The sequence below is a fragment of the Mastomys coucha genome, unplaced genomic scaffold (assembly GCF_008632895.1).
Source record: "Mastomys coucha isolate ucsf_1 unplaced genomic scaffold, UCSF_Mcou_1 pScaffold6, whole genome shotgun sequence".
In the NCBI taxonomy this organism is placed as follows: domain Eukaryota; kingdom Metazoa; phylum Chordata; class Mammalia; order Rodentia; family Muridae; genus Mastomys; species Mastomys coucha.
The window spans coordinates 40,229,235-40,247,469 of NW_022196912.1; the positions used below are offsets into that span (position 1 = coordinate 40,229,235).

Consider the following 18,235-nt stretch of genomic DNA (forward strand, 5'->3'; position numbering starts at 1 on the left):
AAAAAAAAAAAAAAAAAAAGAAGAAGGAAAGAAAAATCTAGTACTTCCTGGAACTGAAATTACAGATGATTATGAGCTGCCATGTGGGTGCTGGGATCTGCAAGAGCAGCCAGTGCTCTTAACCATAGAGCTGTCTCTAATCCTGAGCCTTTTCCTTTAATATAGTTTCATTACATTATTTGGGGGTTGGAGGAGGGCACTGTGTCATGGTGCTTTTGTGGTGGTCAGAGGACAAATTGCGGAGTTAGTTCTCTCCTTTTCTCCTGTTGAGAAAAGGATCATGCTGAGCTTATCAGACTTAGTGGCACGTTCCTTTACCCTCTGATACATCTCTTTGGCCTTCTTGGAGAACTTTAGAAAATAAGCAATCTTTTAGGAATGATTTCGATTTATAGGAAAAACCATAATCCTAAAAACAATCCAAAGAACAATCCATATTCTGACCTTTACTCAAATTCACCTATTTTTTAGTTCCTTTTGGAAGTACTGGTTGTCTCTGTCTACCCATGTAGCTACATAATTCTACCTCTGACTCACTAAAGGAATTTATAGCCATGGTTTCTTGTCCCTAAGTACTTTAGCACGCTTTTCTTAAGACTAAGAATATTCTGTTACATGCTGCAATTTACTTACAAATTTTTATTCTCTTTAGAACTGTGTCATATACATGTGCCATAATTTAAGTAATTTTCTGTTAATATAAGCTTTGTGTTTGGGGAGAAAAGGCTAAAAAAGCCAGCTGGCTAATAACAAACTAAGAATAAAAGACATCTATATACATTTGCAGTAGGAAAATTGATAAAATTGTATTAAACAAATATGGGAATGAATATAGACTGTAGCTACAAGGAATATGTGTGAATCTAAGAAACATGAGTTTAGAAAGCAAGATTTGGCGAAGTCTGTATAAAGGAATCCCATTTTGTTAGTATAAGTTATTGGTGGTTCAAATTCAGGATACCAGGAGACTGCCTCCTGTGGACAGAGTGCTTGATAGGAAAAGCCTACTGGGTGCATCCCTAGTGATGATGTCCTAGTTCCTGAGCCACCTAGTAGGTTTGTGGGTGTTCACTTTCCTATTGTATGTCAAAGGTGCTAATATATGAAATGTATTCTTCTGTGTCTCTCAAAAGTTTAAAGGCAGCTAGAGGATGCTAAGTGGAATTTCTAAAAGAGAAGACTCAGTGGCAGTTTATGGTACAAAGCTGTTTCTATGTCTTACATCTCCAGCTGTGAGGCATAAATTCCATGTGAGTTGGGACTGTATTTGCTGACTCAGTCCTCCAGAACTATGTGCATGGACGGGCTCAGTTGTGTGGTTAATCAAATGATGAGAGATGAATATGAAACAAAATATATTTAAACACTGCTTTTGGGAGAGTTGAAATTGATTTGCTCAAGTTTTTGTTTTTCTATATAAACCAGAAATTTCTAGACTGCTTCTGATGTAATCATTGTGTGATATACTAGAAGTCCATTAAATAGTATGATTTAGTTAAAAAAAAAAAAAAGAATTCCATAAAGTTTGGTTAGGAAATACCTTTGGGATATAGCTTCCGTTTATAAGCTAGTGTATTTAACAGTAAGAATCATGGGTGTGTTGGTATCAGTTGTGAGATAAATCATCTTATCAGTTAGTGTGTGCTCCTCACCAGCAGTGCTCAAAAAGGGCGTCTCTGGGGGACATTTATGTTGCTTTTGGGAGAGCCATACCTCAATGCCAAATGAAACTGGTGATTTCATGTAGATTATCTGAGATTTAGTTTGATCCTGACCTATTACACCCTAGTACCCAGTGTGCTCAGCCCAAGGTTCTCCTCCCTGCACTACCTGGGAAGAGACTAGAAACTTGCTTTGCACTTGAATCTGCTGCAGAGTCATCACTCAGCTCTTCCTGAGTCCCAAGAGGGGATCGTCTGCTCTGCTAGAAACCAGTTCTTAGTTTCTTATAGTATGAGGCGGTGACATTGGAACACAGGTCCAACAACAGTCAGCACGATCCAGAAGGTTGGTCCCAAGTCACCACTCCTGCAGTGGCAAGTCCTCCTTGGTCCTCAGCTCCTAATTTGTATTTGCTTACAGGACTTAGATTTGCCTGTACAAATGTTTCTGAAAAGCTTTCACCCCACCTTCTGCCCCTGGGGAGGGGGAACCCAGGCTGTACTCCATATACGCACCGCATTCACCACCATGACCCAACGAACATAGGAAGTACCTTTTGTTACTACACAGTAAATGTGTAACCATTAAGATAATTCTAGCAGTCTAAAATTGGCTAGTGAGCTCTTTTATGAATCATACTATATGTGCAATTCATTTTATCTTCTCTCCATAAAGAATACACGTTACAGTGCTTTGTCTTTTACTGTGATAATGTTATTCCTTGTCAGTTTTCTTGGGACAAAAGTCTTGTAATAAATTTATATTCACAGGTGCATCCAGAGCCCGCCAGCATCTTCTTAGCTGAATTTTAGCTTCTTGACAACAGTAGGTAGGGTGTGGCCCGCACCTCTTTAATAGCCAAGCAGGAAGTCAGCTCTGACGGGGTATTGTAATCTGCTTTATCACGGGAGCCCAATGTTGTGTAACAGAAACTCCAGCTTGTCCTCACCTGTCCTAAAGCATTGCTTCATGAAGGGAAATAAACTCACTGGAATATTTGTGAAATTCAATTAAAATGCTTTCCCAAGCACTCTGTTTTTAAATGCATGCTGGAACAATTTATTATAGCCTTGTGGTCTTTTACAAAACATATTAATTGAGTGATTTCTTCAGTTGTAATTAAGTGGATCTGTGTTACTCTAGAAGTCCTGTGTCACATCTGTATTAGGTGGAGTAGTGGCCTAAACCCAGCCCTTTATTTTTCCAGGAGAAGGGGAAGATCTGGCTGCTTCGAACAGTGTTTGCTTAATGGACAGGCTGCTCTCCTTCACTGTGTGCTTTGCCTCTGCTCACAAAAGTGCATTCACTCCACTATAGTATGTTGAAACTTTTCAATGGAAACAGCTTTTCACTAACAAAGGAAGCATTTTTCCCCCTTCCCACGTCTTAACTTTCCCCACAAAGTCTTGGCTTCTCCAGCAGCTGTACCTCCACCAGCAATGACAAAAGGTGCGATTGTGCTCGGAGATGGCTGTGAAGATAGTGTCACTGGAGTTTGTGTGGGCTCCTGGGGACTGTTTTTCTTCTGTGTTTTGTTCTATTTTTGTTATTTCAGAAGGTTTAGCACTCCATAAGAACACCAAGAACAACCCCCCACACACACAAAGGCTTTAGAAATCCTTTTTAAATCTTTATTTGATAGGAGATGCTTCCTCCCATGAGACGTTCTATTAGCTCTTAGGGAGGATCCTCTGCCCAGGGAACAGCAGGTTTGAAGAAATCCACCTAGATGTAGGAATGGAGTGGGGTCCTGAGAGTGGTGAGTGGCTTGCGTTCTCGCAGGCAGGCCAAGAGAGTTTCAGTGTCTGATTGAGGGCAGCAGACAGTGGGCATATTGAGCTTCACTACCTCCCTTCATCTTCTTTTCTGAGTTGTGACTCCAGCCCGAAGCTGGCAACCTTCATGCTGTGTCCATTTATTTAACTAACTTGAAGACAACATGTCTGCATCTTTCTTGGTTTGTTTTCACTTAAGGTTCTGGGCAGGGGTACTAATTCTGAAGCACCATTTGCTTCTAGCAAAAATCTTTCAGGTTTTCTGGAAGTTAGGCTGCACACCTAATCTCCTTTGAGAGCACTCTGTCTACCCAACAGTCAAGCCATCAGTAGAACTAAATTGTAGGACCTAGCCACGCTGGTCTCTATTAGATACAGTTCAGCTGATGAATGACCTACCTTTTGGGCCACGATTCTTTTGTATATTTATAAATAGACACTAGGTGGTGTACATTTTCAACCACAGTCCTTGGCAGTCTTTCTAAAGCTTCCTCTCAAGATTCAGCCATCTTGTCATTGCTCGCTAGACTCAGCAAGTGTGAATAAAGAAGCCACCAGAAAGTCCTTCTGAAGTACAAACACACGTTCTGATAAGCAGCATTCTCCTCTTCCCTCCAAACAAGCTGAGAGAAAAGATGTAATGCCGGTTCAGCCAAACCCACTGAGTGGCACTCTGCCACGATGATTCATTTTGCCTTGGAGCAATCTTACACCCTTTGTGAAACTAGGTCTCTTGGTTGAAGGAAGAAAAAGACTCCTCCAGAGCTGTCAGTCACTGCTTAAGCACCACCAAATGAAGGACTTAGTGGATCAAGTTTAATACACCCTGAGTGTCCAAACCTTCCTCTAGATCTGTTCACCATGCCACTCAGTAAGTCGCCTGTGTCCCTGGAGCATGCTTGTGCAATCTTGTCGAGTCATAATCTGACAGCTTGAAATTCACCTGGGGGACGGGAAGGTAAGGGTGGTGATTACAGGTGTGCTCAGCCCCTCGGTCCCACTCCTCCCTGGAGGATCACTACTGCTAGGCAGCATGAAGAGCCAGCTGATGGCTTCTGTTCCTGGTCTCCCACCTTTTAAACCAGCACTGGTATGTGTGTGCTTCTCAAGCTTGTACAGTAAAACCAACTGAGGATTTCTGCCATTCCAGAAGAAAAAAGAATAGGAAGCTGCTGGACTTTGTTACTTTTGCTTTCCCCTGCCACTGGCATGTGTGCTCTCTAGGGTCCATAGAGACTCCACAAATCCATTAGAGCATCTCAGACTTTAAGGTACACACCTGTCACTCAGAAGGATGAGACAGGGGAATTGCAAGATCTGAGCCAGCCTGGGCTACATAACAAGTTCCAGGACAACTTGCACTATATTTAGTGAGAGACACTGTCTCAAAAAAAAAAAAAAAAGATACAGTAAGTTCTGGAGTCATTGTTTAGCCTGTATCTTCTCAGACAAGACTGAGTCAGAAAATCTGGTTATGAGATCTAAGCAGACGCCTCAGTAATAAGCGTCTTGCTGGTGATTCTGGTAGAGATGTTACTTTGCACAGTGCACAGGAGTCCTACCTCTCTGCTCTGTCCTTCCTTTGTATTCCACACTAAGCCATATGAGTTTGAGGTTAGCAGTTGAGAATCAGCAGGTAACCATGCTGTGGAGCAGTGCTGGCCCTCAAACAGGCTTACCCACTGTGAGTGAGGCTGTGGTGTGTCTGTACTCACACCTTAGAGGTACTACCAAATCCTGTCTCATTGATGCCTCCCATGGGGCAGGAACAAGGGTCAGTGGTGACGCAAGTCTTTATCCCATTTGAGAAACTGAAGGGAAACACCTCATCCTACTCTGGGCTCACTGAATAATAAGCAGATGTACCCTCCAGAGTCTGCAGCTACTCTTCTGGTCTCATGGGAACAGAGACCCATATCTTGGTGTCACATAGCTAACACTTGGTTTCATGTCTCTACTGAAGTATGCTTCCATTGCTAACATAAGATGTCGGTAACTGTTGAGTGGTATACATTTTATACATGTTGGTTTTGTTTTTTTAATTGTCATTATTGTTATAATCTAAGCAATAAGTATTGTTGGTAGATAGCATGTGAGAGAGGGAGATGACAGTTTGTCTGGGATGTTTTAGCAAACAGGAGAACTGTCCAAGTAGAAATATTAAACAAGCTGTTGGTGAAAGCCCAGTGTTACAGACTTGGGTGTATCCAAGATGGCTGAGAGAGAAGCCCTTCACATCTGAGTCATGACTTTTCGTTGGGGGTTTTGGGGTGTGTGTGTGTGTGTGTGTGTGTGTGTGTGTGTGTGTGTGTACATGTATAGTGTCTCACTGTAGCCCTGGCTGGCATGGAATTGTGTAGATGAGGCTGGCTCTGACCTCACAGAGATGGGCTCGTCTCTGCTTCGTGAGCATTGAGATTAAGTTTGTACACATCATGCATGACTTTTGTGGCTTTGTTGAAATTGTCTTCAGTATAGTATCCTGTATTGCTGAAATTTATGATTGCATACTAGTTTTATAATCAAACTTAAATGTTGCTGAAATATAGTTATAATTTAAGTATATAGCAATAATGGAAGATGTTTAAAAAAATAATGGAATGACATTGATTATCGTTTAGTCATCTTTAAAAACATTTTGGGTTATTCATTAGTTTAAAAATTGGCTCTGTCTAAAAATAATATTACCCAAGAGTGCTAGCTCACACCTGTAATCCTAACACCTACCCTGGGAGGCAGAGGCAAGGGGATCACAAATTTGAAGCCAGCCTGGGATACATAGTGAATGCAGGCCACCTTGAGCTACAGAGCAAACCCAAAGGCCAAGTATAAATACTTAAATAGAACAATTTAAAAACAAAATCTAAAATGCCAGATTGAGATTAGATAAATTTAAAATCTGAATTATAGTATAAATGAATAGCTTAACATTATATATGTTTATTTTCTCCTCGGTTCATATTTGAAAAGATGGTGGCCACCGATTCATGAACAGGTGTTGAGACTGACAGATCAGCTCTTTGTGTGGCAGTTTTGAAAACATACTTAGTGCTGCTAGCCTATCAAATTGCTGCACATTAACAACCCTGTTTGTCAGGAATTTGTCATCTATTAAATCACTTTTTTGAGCGAGGTGATTATTTTTCTAAGGGGGACATGGACTGCTCTAGTGTGTTGCTCGCAGGTAAGAAGTATTCACTTATGTCTCCTCCTTGCCTTATTTAAAAGGATTAGGGCTGCTGTAAATCCTGTCAGCCATGCTAAAGTTGTCGTAACTTCAAAGACACTCCAGGTTCTGCAGAAAGAAATGGAATTCTAAGTGAATTATTATTTTTCTGAGGAAATAGATACTTTCCTTCCAAAGATGAATGAGAATTTTTCCTTCCCCCCTCTTTTAAATTGACAAATTAGAATACAGTTAATAGTATTTTAGCATATAAGTAGAATTATTTTACCTCAACATTAAAAGGATTTTAAAAGAACACATTGCCACTTGGAATTGACAACAATACCCTTTGTATTCCCCAGCTGTGGATTAATTATATGTTAATAACACATTAAGTGATAATCATGTTATAAGTACAATACAGTGACGACTCATGTCATCTCATGAAAAGCAGTCAGCATAGGTATGAAGTATAGAAATGAGCACGTAACTGCACCCTGTCCACTTACTCTCGAACCCCTGTAAGGTATCACCCCATCCTTTACATCTGTGGGAAAGCTGAATTTAACAACAGGGAATTTCATAAAGAAATCATAATTCCTTCAGTTGGCTCCTGAGCATGTTAGAAGGTGAGAAAGATGCGACTCCAAGTCACTGTGAGCTCAAAGTGGGAACGATTGTTTCTTTAACCAAGGGACATGTTTTTAATGGTTAGCCCCTAAAAGGAGAATGCCTGGAGCTGGAGGGGTAGCTCAGTGGAAGAACATGTGTCTCCACCCCCCCACTCCCCACCCTCCCCAAAAAGAGAAAGCAGTAGAGTACCTGTTTGGAAGTGCTGGGCAGGCATCATTCAGGGTCTGCAGAGAGGCCAGGCGTCTTCCTGCCCCACAGGGATTTGTACAATTCTTCTGAATCCTGCCTCTCACCAAGCTGATCTACTAAGCAGTTCTGTGTGAAGCAGTTTGCTTAGTCTTCACCTCCTCCCCCTTTTGTTTTTACTGAGGTAGCTTGAGGAAAGCACATCATGGAGTGGGTACAGCACAATGGGTTCCTTCCTCTAGCCTGAGCCAGCCCACCATGGAGTAACACTGTGTAGCTTTGGCTGGCCTGGAGCTTACTGTGTAGACCAAGTTGGCCTTGAACTCACAGAGATATGTCTTCCAAGTGCTGGAGTTAAAGATATGTACTATCATACTTAAGCTCATAATTATATAATACCTTTATTCCAGTTGTCTGTGTATCTTGTAGGGGGAGGTACAGGTGTCACAGTGCTCATGTTATATGGCATGTGTGGCCCCCCATAGGACAACTTACCAAGGCCAGTTCTCTCCCTCCATCATGTGAGTCCCAGGGGTTGAGCTCAAGCCATTAGGCTTGATAGCAAGCACTTGTACCCACTGTGCCATCTTATCAACCCACATACTACTTTTAATAAAAGATTTATTTATAATATGTGCATGTGCATGCAGGTGCCCGTGGAGACCAGAAGAGGATGTTGGCTCTCCCAGAGCTGGAGTTACAGGTGATCGTGAGTCACCTGATGCAGGTGCTAGAAACTGATCATTGGTCTTTTGCTAGAGCAGCAAATGCTTTTAACTGCTGAACCATCTCTCCAGCCAACCCCCTCTTCCACGTATTACTTTTAAGTCAGAAAATAGCTTTAAAATAATTTTAAGAAAATTTAAAATAATTAATATTGCAAAGATTACTATCTTGATTATGTCTTTTTAAAATTTCAGTCTTGGCCTGACTATGAAGACATCTATAAAAACATGATTGAAGTCGCCATATTTTTAGATTTGCCTCGTTTCCCAGACATAACTGAAGACTGCTACCTCCATCCCAACACCTTGTGTATGAAATACTTACTGGAGGTCAATCTCCCTGGTGAGCTGTGGTGTGCGTGGGGAGGAGGCTTGGCTGCAAAGTCATGTCAAGCAGAACAGTAGGGCCTTTCTTTCAGCTACTTAAGCCACCTGAAGGAGTCCATAGTAACAGGAACTTAATTCAAATGCTTTCTTAAAATTATTCACACCATATAACACAGTTAAAGGGGCACTGCTCAAAAACAAATTTCTATCTCTGTATGATTTATGCTTGGTAGAACTTATGTGGTTTCTGTGGCAAGTTGACTAAGTGCAGGCAAAGTATCTCAGTATGGGCTATTGATGACCTGCATGGAAGAGCTGCTCTATCCACCTGAGAACATTAGTACTGCATAGTGGCTTCTAATTAAGAACAAAAATACTAGCCAAGGGTGATGTCAGCCTTTGAGAGTAGAGGAGGAAGACCCAGAGTCCAAGGCCAGACTAAGCTAGCAAGGAGACCTGATTTAGAGCAACTACAGCGGTCCCGGAGAATACCTCGCATGGTACTTGAAGCCTGGTAGCACTCACAAACTCCAGTTTCCAAAGCCATGGAGAACAGTGTGGATAATACAGTGAACTTTTTATGGCAGTGAGGACTGGGATGAGCACCTTTGCCACCTCATGCAGAGCACACATGTCAGGTAATCCCGGTGCAGCCTGTGACACTAGCCAGTCCTGACTTTCATACTGGACTAGAAATACAAGAAGGCTAGGACTTTTATTGTCTGCCTGATGGTTTTTTTGTTTTTGTTTTTTGTTTTTGTTTTGTTTTGTATTTTGTTTGTGGAGGGAAAATGTTGAATCGGTATGTCTGTGTAGACTGCAAGCTTACTATGTAGACCAGGCTGGCCTTGAACTCATGGACATCCTTCTGCCTCTGCCTCCTGAGTGCTGAGACTATAGGTGTTAGTCACCATGCTCACCCTTAGAGTGACTATTGCTGAGTTATCACAATGCATGCCATTTCCCCTTGCCTTACTCTATTGTAGATGGCCTCTGTTGAGTTCCTAGTATAGCAGGTGAGGGAAAGCAGTACAAACTAAGGCAGTGACAGTCCCTGCATGTTGGGATTCACATTACAAACCAGCCATTCACTTAGGAGTTCTTGGGGAGCTGCCTTAGCATGAAGCAGGTCTGACTGGGAAAGCCTGCTGGTGTTACACAGGTCTCCTTAGAGACAGTTAATATAGCTACAACCTGTGACCTGAGAACCAACCAAGAGAAGCTTGTGATGCAAAATGGGGAAAGAACTGTTGAGGTGAAGGGACCAAAGAACTGTGTAATTAGAGGCAAGGAACACTGCAGGCTTTGGGAATATTTGAGACCTGTTGGGGCTGGGAGCTAAAAATTTTAATGGGTTCATGCCATCAGGAGTCTGAGATGACTGATCATACCTTTCGACCAGAAGAAGAGAGGGAGCCCAGTTCAGGAGGAAGACAAGGATACTCAGTAATGGAGAGGACAGATTGGATGGGTGTCAGTCAGCGCTGACCTGAGTGTTTTAGGCAGGTTTGTTCATGTTATGTTCATATCCATCAAGAAGTCACTGTGCTAGCTCATACTTTAGTATAACACATCTGAGGTCACATGGAGCTGGTCCAAGTGACAGGACTCTACAATCTGCTTTTTCCTGCACAGTGTGCTCCCTAGAGGGAAAGGGGTCTGTGGGTCAGACTGGGGTAGTGCCTGTTCTGTCAAAAGAAGCTGCACCTCTTCTAGGTAGGTTAGTGAGGAATTTGCTTAATAACTTAGAGTTTTCAAAGTATACTTCTGTATAATCTTATTCTGTCTCACTCTGTTCTCTTATAAAAAGTAAGGATGATATTGCTAGATATAGGAGCTCATGCCTATAATTCCAAACCTCAGGAGGATCATGAGTTTGAGGCAAGCCTAAGCTACACAGAAAAGTTCTGTCCTTAAAGAAGAAGGAAAGGTGAAGAAGCTGAAGCTGTGTGGCTCTAATCATGTGGCTACTGATGAGAAGCCTGAGTATAGGCCCTAGGGTTTCAGGTCCCAAGTTTCACATTATTCAGCCTTTAAGCTGCAGACACAGCATATGCTGAATGCAGAACTTCTTTGGGAGAGCAAAGCATCTAGCTAAGAGCTTTCAGAGCCTCCGGAGCTCTCTGACTTCCTGGAGAAGGTTGACCTCGTAAAGAGGTGAGTGTGCCTTGCTGTTGAGACACAAATGAGGGACGTGATGGGGCAGCACAAAGCTGGTGTGTGCCTGTCTGCATGAGACCCATACATGGTTTAAGGCATCACGTAGGCCTTGCTAAGATTTGCCCATTGCTATTTCCACACTGGCATCATTTTTTTTTTAAGTATTATTTTATTCAAAAATGCTCTCAAAATTCCTGCATGACATCATGTTTTAAATAAAAGGTTCCTGGGTAAAGTGTTGCAACCCTGTAATGTCAGCCTTCACACCAGAGGCTGAGGCATGAGAGTCATGAGTTCAAGGCCAATATGAGCTATATGGAGACCCTGCCTTACAAACAAAGCAGATGTGTAAAGATAACTTATAAATATGTATATTACTGTGGCCTAGTTTGTGCTTAACTGTTTTGTTTTTCAACAGATGAAATGAACACTTTAACCTGTCAAGTAGTAAAGTTGACTGGAATTGGAGAAGTGGATTTTCTGACGTTTGATCCGATAGCTAAAATGAAAAGGACAGTTAAATATGATGTGCAGGCTGTAGCTGTCATTGTGGTTGTGTTGAAGCTGCTGTTTTTGCTGGATGACAAGCTGGAATGGTAAGTCAGTGGCAGGTGACTTGTTATCTCACCGACTTCAGGTTTTTACAAAAACCAACGGGAGAATCCTTGCTTTTGCCAGCTGTTGGGAGTGTAGGAGCCCTGTGCTTTCTCAGCAGGATGCGGGCTCTGTTCTGCAGTTGCCATAGGACTTTCCAGAGCACTCACATCTCTTGATTATGCCTGTTTCTGAGCTAGCAGCATTTCTCATCCCCAGGATTTCTGGTCTTTAAAGCACCATACATTGTAACGAATAATTTGAATAAGGCCATCCATATCAGGATGCCCTTAGGCTCCTGGCACTATATCTCTGAGATTATTTTAGATTATAAAGGTACTCTGCAATATCACCCTCTTGAAAGTGACAAGGAATGAAGACCTTCAGTGTCTTCTTCTTGGATAACAATTGCTTCTGCAATTTTGGTTCTTCCTTTTCAGAATTCAGATCTAACTGTCCAAGCTGGGTATGGCAGAACACACCTTTAATCCCAGCACTTGAGAGACAGAAGCAGGAATATCTCTGTGAGCACAGGCTACCCTATTCTCCAGAGAGTTCCAGGCCAAATGTGGCTACCCTGCCTCAAAAATTAATTAATTACTTTAAAACCAACTATCCAGACACATGACATCTAACAAAGTTGCCTCGTGTGTTGTCCCTCCAGGTCCTACTCAGATCTTGCTGAAGCATATAACGAAGAACACAGAGAAGGTACTTGGATTTTTTTCTATTAGTCAGATTCAAGTAGTTATAAATGATGGATTAAAAGGTAGTTGATGTGGAGGAAAAAGATGGACAGTCATATATACATGTGTCTGTACATGTTTTCTGCACATGTTTTCTGTCTGTAGATCTGAATGTAGTGTCTGTGGCTGCCAAGAGACTTGAGTGACGTCTGTGGTCAAGACCCCCATATTCTCTTGCTATTGTTTCTCGCTCGCTGCTCACGAGCCAGACTAGACTAGGAACTTCCACAACAGCGTGGTTTTTGTGGCTGCCTGTGCTGGCTCCTCTATGTGAAGTGCTCTTGTTTCATATCCCCACAGCCCTTCAGACTTAGCAAGTGCCTCTTTAGTCTCCTGTGAGCAGTGCTCTGCCTGTTCTCCACACCCACTCACTACACACCAGCTCCCCCTTCCAAAGCCAGAGCTGATCGTGCCTGCCCCCATTGCTGCTATCTAGACTCTACTGGCTATTTAGGCCGTGGGATTATAAGTAATGGCCTAAGCACATGTATCCTTGCTGGACTGCCTGTGTTGGTAAACTCTGAGATGATTGTCTGGCAAGCACTTTGTAAACAGACAGACAGTTACTTTGTATAGAACACAGGGCTTCCTGCTTAGCTTCACCAGCTCTCTTCCACTGAGCTATATCCTCAGCTTCTTTTTTCTTTTCTTTTTTTTTTAAAGATTTACTAATTTATTTTATGTATAAGAGTACACTGTACAGTACAGATGGTTATGAGCCACCATGTGGTTCCTGGGATCTGAACTCAGGACCTTTGAAAAAGCAGTCAGTGCTCTTAACCACTGAGCCATCTCTCCAGCCCTCTTTAAAAAAAAAAAAAGACAAGAGCTTGGTAAATTGTCCAGGTTGGTGTGTGTCACTTTGTACTTGACTTAAGGTCCTCCTGCTTCAGCCTCCCAAATAGCTAGCTGGGTTAGAATCTGGTGCTATAGTTTCAGTTCATATTTGGATTTTATCTGATGTGGAGCAGAGTTGCTGGCCCAAGAATAACTCAGTGCAGTTTTGTGTCTATATGAATTCTTACATTCAGATGTAGTTCTGTTTGTAGAAGGAGTTTTGTTCATTAGTTTTAGAAATTTGGGTGTAATATTCTCAGTTCATTCATGTTTTTCATGACATATTTTCCATAACATATGTGAAGTTAAACACTTCTTACTGTCCCATGCTTATAGGAACATATACATAGGAATGAACTAGATGTCTTCTGATGTTCCTTGAATGCTAGAGGTGATGTCAGGAGAATGGGGGTCAGAGAACCCAGAGTTGACTTAACTGTTAGCTGTCCTCTGCCCTCACAGTTCTCTGGCTAGTTCCCTACCTCCTCTGCCTGTGTGGCCTACAAGGCTGTATCATTTGGTTATATTGGCCATTGGACAATATAGAGTCTATTAGACACTAAAGAGTCTATTCTTATTAGAGGATAATGGGCAGTAATCCTGTTTATACTGCCATGTGTTGATCTGTTGTCTCTCTAGCCTATGTCTCTTCAGTTCTCCACTCAGTCCACTTTCTTTCCCATGGGCATATTTCTGAATTAAGAGTAGGAAGAACAGAAATAGGTCCTGAGGAGAATGGGACTCATGCACCATAGGACCACTCCACACGCTTATCGGTCATTTGCTTATCAACACAATGGCTAAATGTTGGAGTACTACCAGGACTCGGCTGTGCATGCTGGGTGTGGAGTGGGGAAGGAGGGGATGGTTATATAGCAGCTAGCAAAGTGGGTAATCTCTTCTCTAGGAGGCAGCAAGACCTTCAAAGCTGAGGAGAAATGTATAGAAAGACAGTTTCAGGACAGTCTTGTGGGGCCACATCATTGTCGCACCTTACAGCAGAGAGGGAGGGCGGTTCTGCTTCTCCTTTGTAAGAGCTGTCATATAAATGTTCTGTTTAGGAATAAACTCAGACGTGAGTAATGGGTATTGTTTTGATGTCATGGATTCCACTACTGAGCGTGGATTTCATTTCTTTCAGACACACCGCAGTTTGATTTCAGAAAATGGTACCAAGTTATGAAGAAAACTTTTGATGAGAAAAGACGAAAATGGGAAGAAGCAAGGGCCAGGTATGTCCTCTGTCCTCTGCACCCTGCTGTGTCTTCAGCTCTACATTCATCAGTGTGTGCTTGGCAACATGTGACCTTTTTCTAGAAATTTTGGTCCTGTACATTCTAGTTAGTTTTACCCCCCTTGAGGTTGGGATTCCAGCTCAGGACCTCACACATCCTCCTCCAACCCCACTCTTTACTTTCTTACATCACTCTTAATTAAACATATTTGTTTTTATATGTCACCATTCTTCTTTTTCTGACCTCTCTCTGCTCTAGGATCTAGCCTAGGTACCACACTGTACTTCACACTTGGGTTTGTACAGTCTGTGTGAGCCTTGCCTGTGTGTACACTATTCTTCCCCCATGTTGTTTTTTTTTTTTTCTCAAAACTGGTCCTTTTCCATGTGTGCGTCCCAGTATTGTATTGATTATAAGTGTTCTCCTGTGGCGTGTGTAATTGGAAGACTTTCCAAAACCAGTGACCTCTGAGAAAACCAGAAGAAGACAGATAGTGGGCATTTATGTCTGTTACCCTCAGTGCTTGTCCCTGGAGCACAGCTCAGGGCTAGCTCCATGACTGTGCAGCAGGAAGAGTGTTGCTTTAGAGACAGAAGTATGAAGTCTCCTTATTCACAGACTTGCTCTGTGATATCACCTGCTTACCCTAGCTTAAATTCAGTTTATTCATAAATTTCTAAGCATTATCTATTTAATAGGGAACATATCTCCACTGATCTCCAGTACAGTTTCATTTCTATTAAAACTCTGAGTCCCACAAGATAGAAGAAAAACCAACATCTCTTTATATAAATTTACACTAATACTGATATAATCAAATCATTTTATATTGTTTGAGAAAAGGAAGTTTCTAAAGTTGTTTGAAATGGTAATTTGCTTTAATTCCCTGCTGAGCAAATCAAAGGTGGCCAACCCTCATACACTATTAACAAACCATTTTCAAGTTTCAAGGTAAAGCTTTTATTTTTCCCCTAAACTTCAGAGAAACATGTTCAAAGGCAGATAAAGCACCATGAAGAAAAAGAGGAGTGACAGGTTTTTGCTAGACAGGCTCAGGGCACAGGAGTGGTGCGGAGAATGCCTTCTGACAGGTGGGTAGGCTCAGGTTCTGACAGTGGAGGATGGGGTGTGGAGTGTGCTCTGACAGCCTGCTGATTCCCAGGGCCGGCATGCTTCCTCTTCTTTGTCGGGTCCTCCTGTTCTGTCCTGCGCACTCGGGGAGTCAGCTTCTTTCTGAGTGTCAGCTGGGTGACTTTGCTGATCCTGAGGGCTGGGTGTTGTAGGGCCATGCTGTGCAGTCTCCTTGACTTGCCCTAGCAGGTCACCACCTTACATTTTAGACACTCCCAGTTCATGCTGCAGTGTGAGAGTCAGTTGCACATCTAAAAGTACTGACATTAGCTACTTTAGGGCAGTATTTAGCAGCAAAAAGGAGTAAGACTATTTATAAAAATCCATTTCCAGAGAAATATTAGACCCGGGGAAGAGGATGTCTATAGGATCCTTTACCAAAGCCATCCTGTACACAGTGTTAATACAGGCAGCGGTGGCTGCCATATAACTGATGTCACTCACTGCCACCTGATGTGTGGGCACAGTATCCCTAGGCATGCTAAACACCTGCTTCTTGGTGTCATCTATGCCAACCCATTTTCACATAAATTTTTATTCTCTGCCTTCCTTTCTAAAGATTTTTATCTATCTATCTATCTATCTATCTATCTATCTATCTATCTATCATCTATCTATCATCTATCTATCTATCTTAGTTTATTTATTTTACTTGGGATAGAACCCAAGCCTCCCTGTTGGTCTGGGCATCATCTTTCGGGCTATCAGGTGATCATTAACACATTTTCTGCAGTTAAGCATACTACATTACATGAGATTTTTAAAAATACTAGTAAAAACAGTAGTATAAAAAAAAAACAGATGTCGGGTGGTGGTGATGCATGCCTTTAGTCCCAGCACTTGGGAAGCAGAGGCAGGCGGATTTCTGAGTTCGAGGACAGCCTGGTCTACAGAGTGAGTTCCAGGACAGCCAGGGCTATACAGAGAAACCCTGTCTAGAAAAACCAAAAAACAAACAAACAAACAAAAAAACCCAGCTTAGTAGGCTATCTCGATGGCTGACAGTTTATCATGGGTTGAAAAGAACCTGGTTGAAAATTTAAAAGCACATGTAGAAAAACTCATTGCCAGGCTGGGTGAGATGGCACAGCTAGCAAGCATTAGGACATGAGTTCTAATCCTTAGGACCCACGTAAAAGCCAGATATGGTGATAGACATCTGGAATCCCAGCACTGGGGAGACAGAGACAGGAGGATCCCTAGGGCTTGCTGGCTGCCCAGTCTAACCTAATCAGCAAGCTCCAGGTCCCCATGAGAGACCCTACCTCAAAAAGCAAGGTGAAATGGCCCCTAAGATTGACTTTTGGCCTACGTGCATGAACATACTTGCGAGCACACACACACACACAGGAAGAGAGGGAGAAAAGATGAATGATAAAAAGAAAAGGCTTGCTTATCTTTTGGGTTAGATAAAAATTTCTTTAATATAAACTGAAAAGCATGATCCACAAAAGAAAAAATGGTAAATTGGACTTTAAAAGTGAGGATTTCTCCAGAGGTACTTAAGAGAAAATGAAACCTGGGCTTAGAGAAGATAGTTGAAAGCTGGGCAGTGGTACACACCTTTAATCCCAGCACCCAGAGGTAAAGGCAGGTGGATCTCTGTCAAGGTCTGCATAGTGAACTCCAGGGCAGCCATTGCTACACAGTGAGACCCTCATCTTGGGGAAAAAAAGCCAGAGAGAAAGAGAGAAAGAGGGCGGGGGGCAGAGAGGCAGAGAGAGTAGTTGCATATCTACTAAATATCAGATGGAGATATCATATGAAAGATTTTTATATATAAAATATAAAGAATTAATAAAAGTAGGAAGACAAGTCAAGCTTTCAAATGAAAAAACTAAAGATGTACAAGACACACAAGAAGAGACGCCTACCGTAACTAGAAGGGGGTCTGCTTTCAGACTACAATTGCTCCTGCTAAGTATAGGAGTATGAAATGATACAGCTACTTTGAAAAGTTCAAGTGAAATAAAAATGTATGTTCCTGTAGAAATCCATATAGAAATGTTTGTAGTGACTTTTGCTAGTGACAAGATAAATAACTGGCATATCCATGCCGTGCAGCCCACTCAGCAGCACAAAGCAAAGCCTCCTGATTCAGACAGGAGTGTGACTCCTTACATGCGAAATGAAAGACCCAAAGGTTGCATGGTGTATGAGTCTATTTATATAACATTCTCCAGTGGCCAAGCTTATAGGATAAAGACCGTGGTTGCCCAAGATCAAGGGTGTGGAGAGGTCTAACTACAAAGGGCCTGGCTTTTGGAATGATGGGACTGTTCCGTGTATTAGTCACAGTGCTGATTACACAGCTGTGTGTGAATGCTAATTGGAAGTGTCCTGAAAGAGGTTTCATTATATGTAAATCATACCTTGATTCTCTTTTCAATCAGTGAAACAAACCATGTCAAAAAGAGGGCAGCATCTAGATGGGTCTAGCTAGAGTCCCAAGGCCTTTGTGGTGTGTCTGTTTGGGAACCTTTGTGTGCTGTGAAAAGCCAGCAAAGGAAGGCAAACATCTGGAGAAGACTGCATTTCAAGAGGCTGTCCAAACAGTTGAAGCACTGTAACCTTCAGTCCCCAGCCTGGCTTGTTGGGGCAGGGCCAGGGGGTGGTAGTGTGCCTCCTTGATTGTGGAGGCCATTGGTTTAGGGCTCCATTATCAGTGCATAAGGAACACCTGTCAGACCTGCCATTCCCAAGGCAAGCATAACAGTGGGAATCCCTGAGGACTGGACATACAGGACACCTGTAAGAAAGGAAATGATCATTTTTAAAAGTTATTTTAAATAAAAAAATAATAATTAAGAATATAATTTTTAAAATTCACCACAGATCTAAATGACAACATTGCTGATGTTTTAAGTGTGACATACTTTACCTAAATTTAGTTTACATATAATTTATAGGAAGACAGTCTTATTTAATATTGACTATATGTCTACTTCTGATGCTTACAGAATTTTCTGTTTTTAACACTTAACACTTGAATCACTGAAATTCAAAGTAAAAAAAATTAACATCTCCTATATAATCACAATTGTGCTAATTTGATTTT

General features: G+C 42.0%; 1 protein-coding gene across 9 annotated transcripts in view; it reads left to right on the plus strand.

Annotated features, from left to right (window-relative positions):
• Taf1b (TATA-box binding protein associated factor, RNA polymerase I subunit B) overlaps positions 1–18,235 on the plus strand; it is a 61,193-nt gene that overhangs the window by 37,949 nt on the left and 5,009 nt on the right. For all 9 annotated transcript variants that reach the window (XM_031355704.1, XM_031355705.1, XM_031355708.1 and 6 more), the window contains 4 exons: positions 8,343–8,490; positions 11,053–11,230; positions 11,893–11,939; positions 13,953–14,043. In XM_031355704.1, the coding sequence (XP_031211564.1) occupies positions 8,343–8,490; positions 11,053–11,230; positions 11,893–11,939; positions 13,953–14,043 (464 nt within the window). The remainder of the gene's footprint in view (positions 1–8,342; positions 8,491–11,052; positions 11,231–11,892; positions 11,940–13,952; positions 14,044–18,235) is intronic.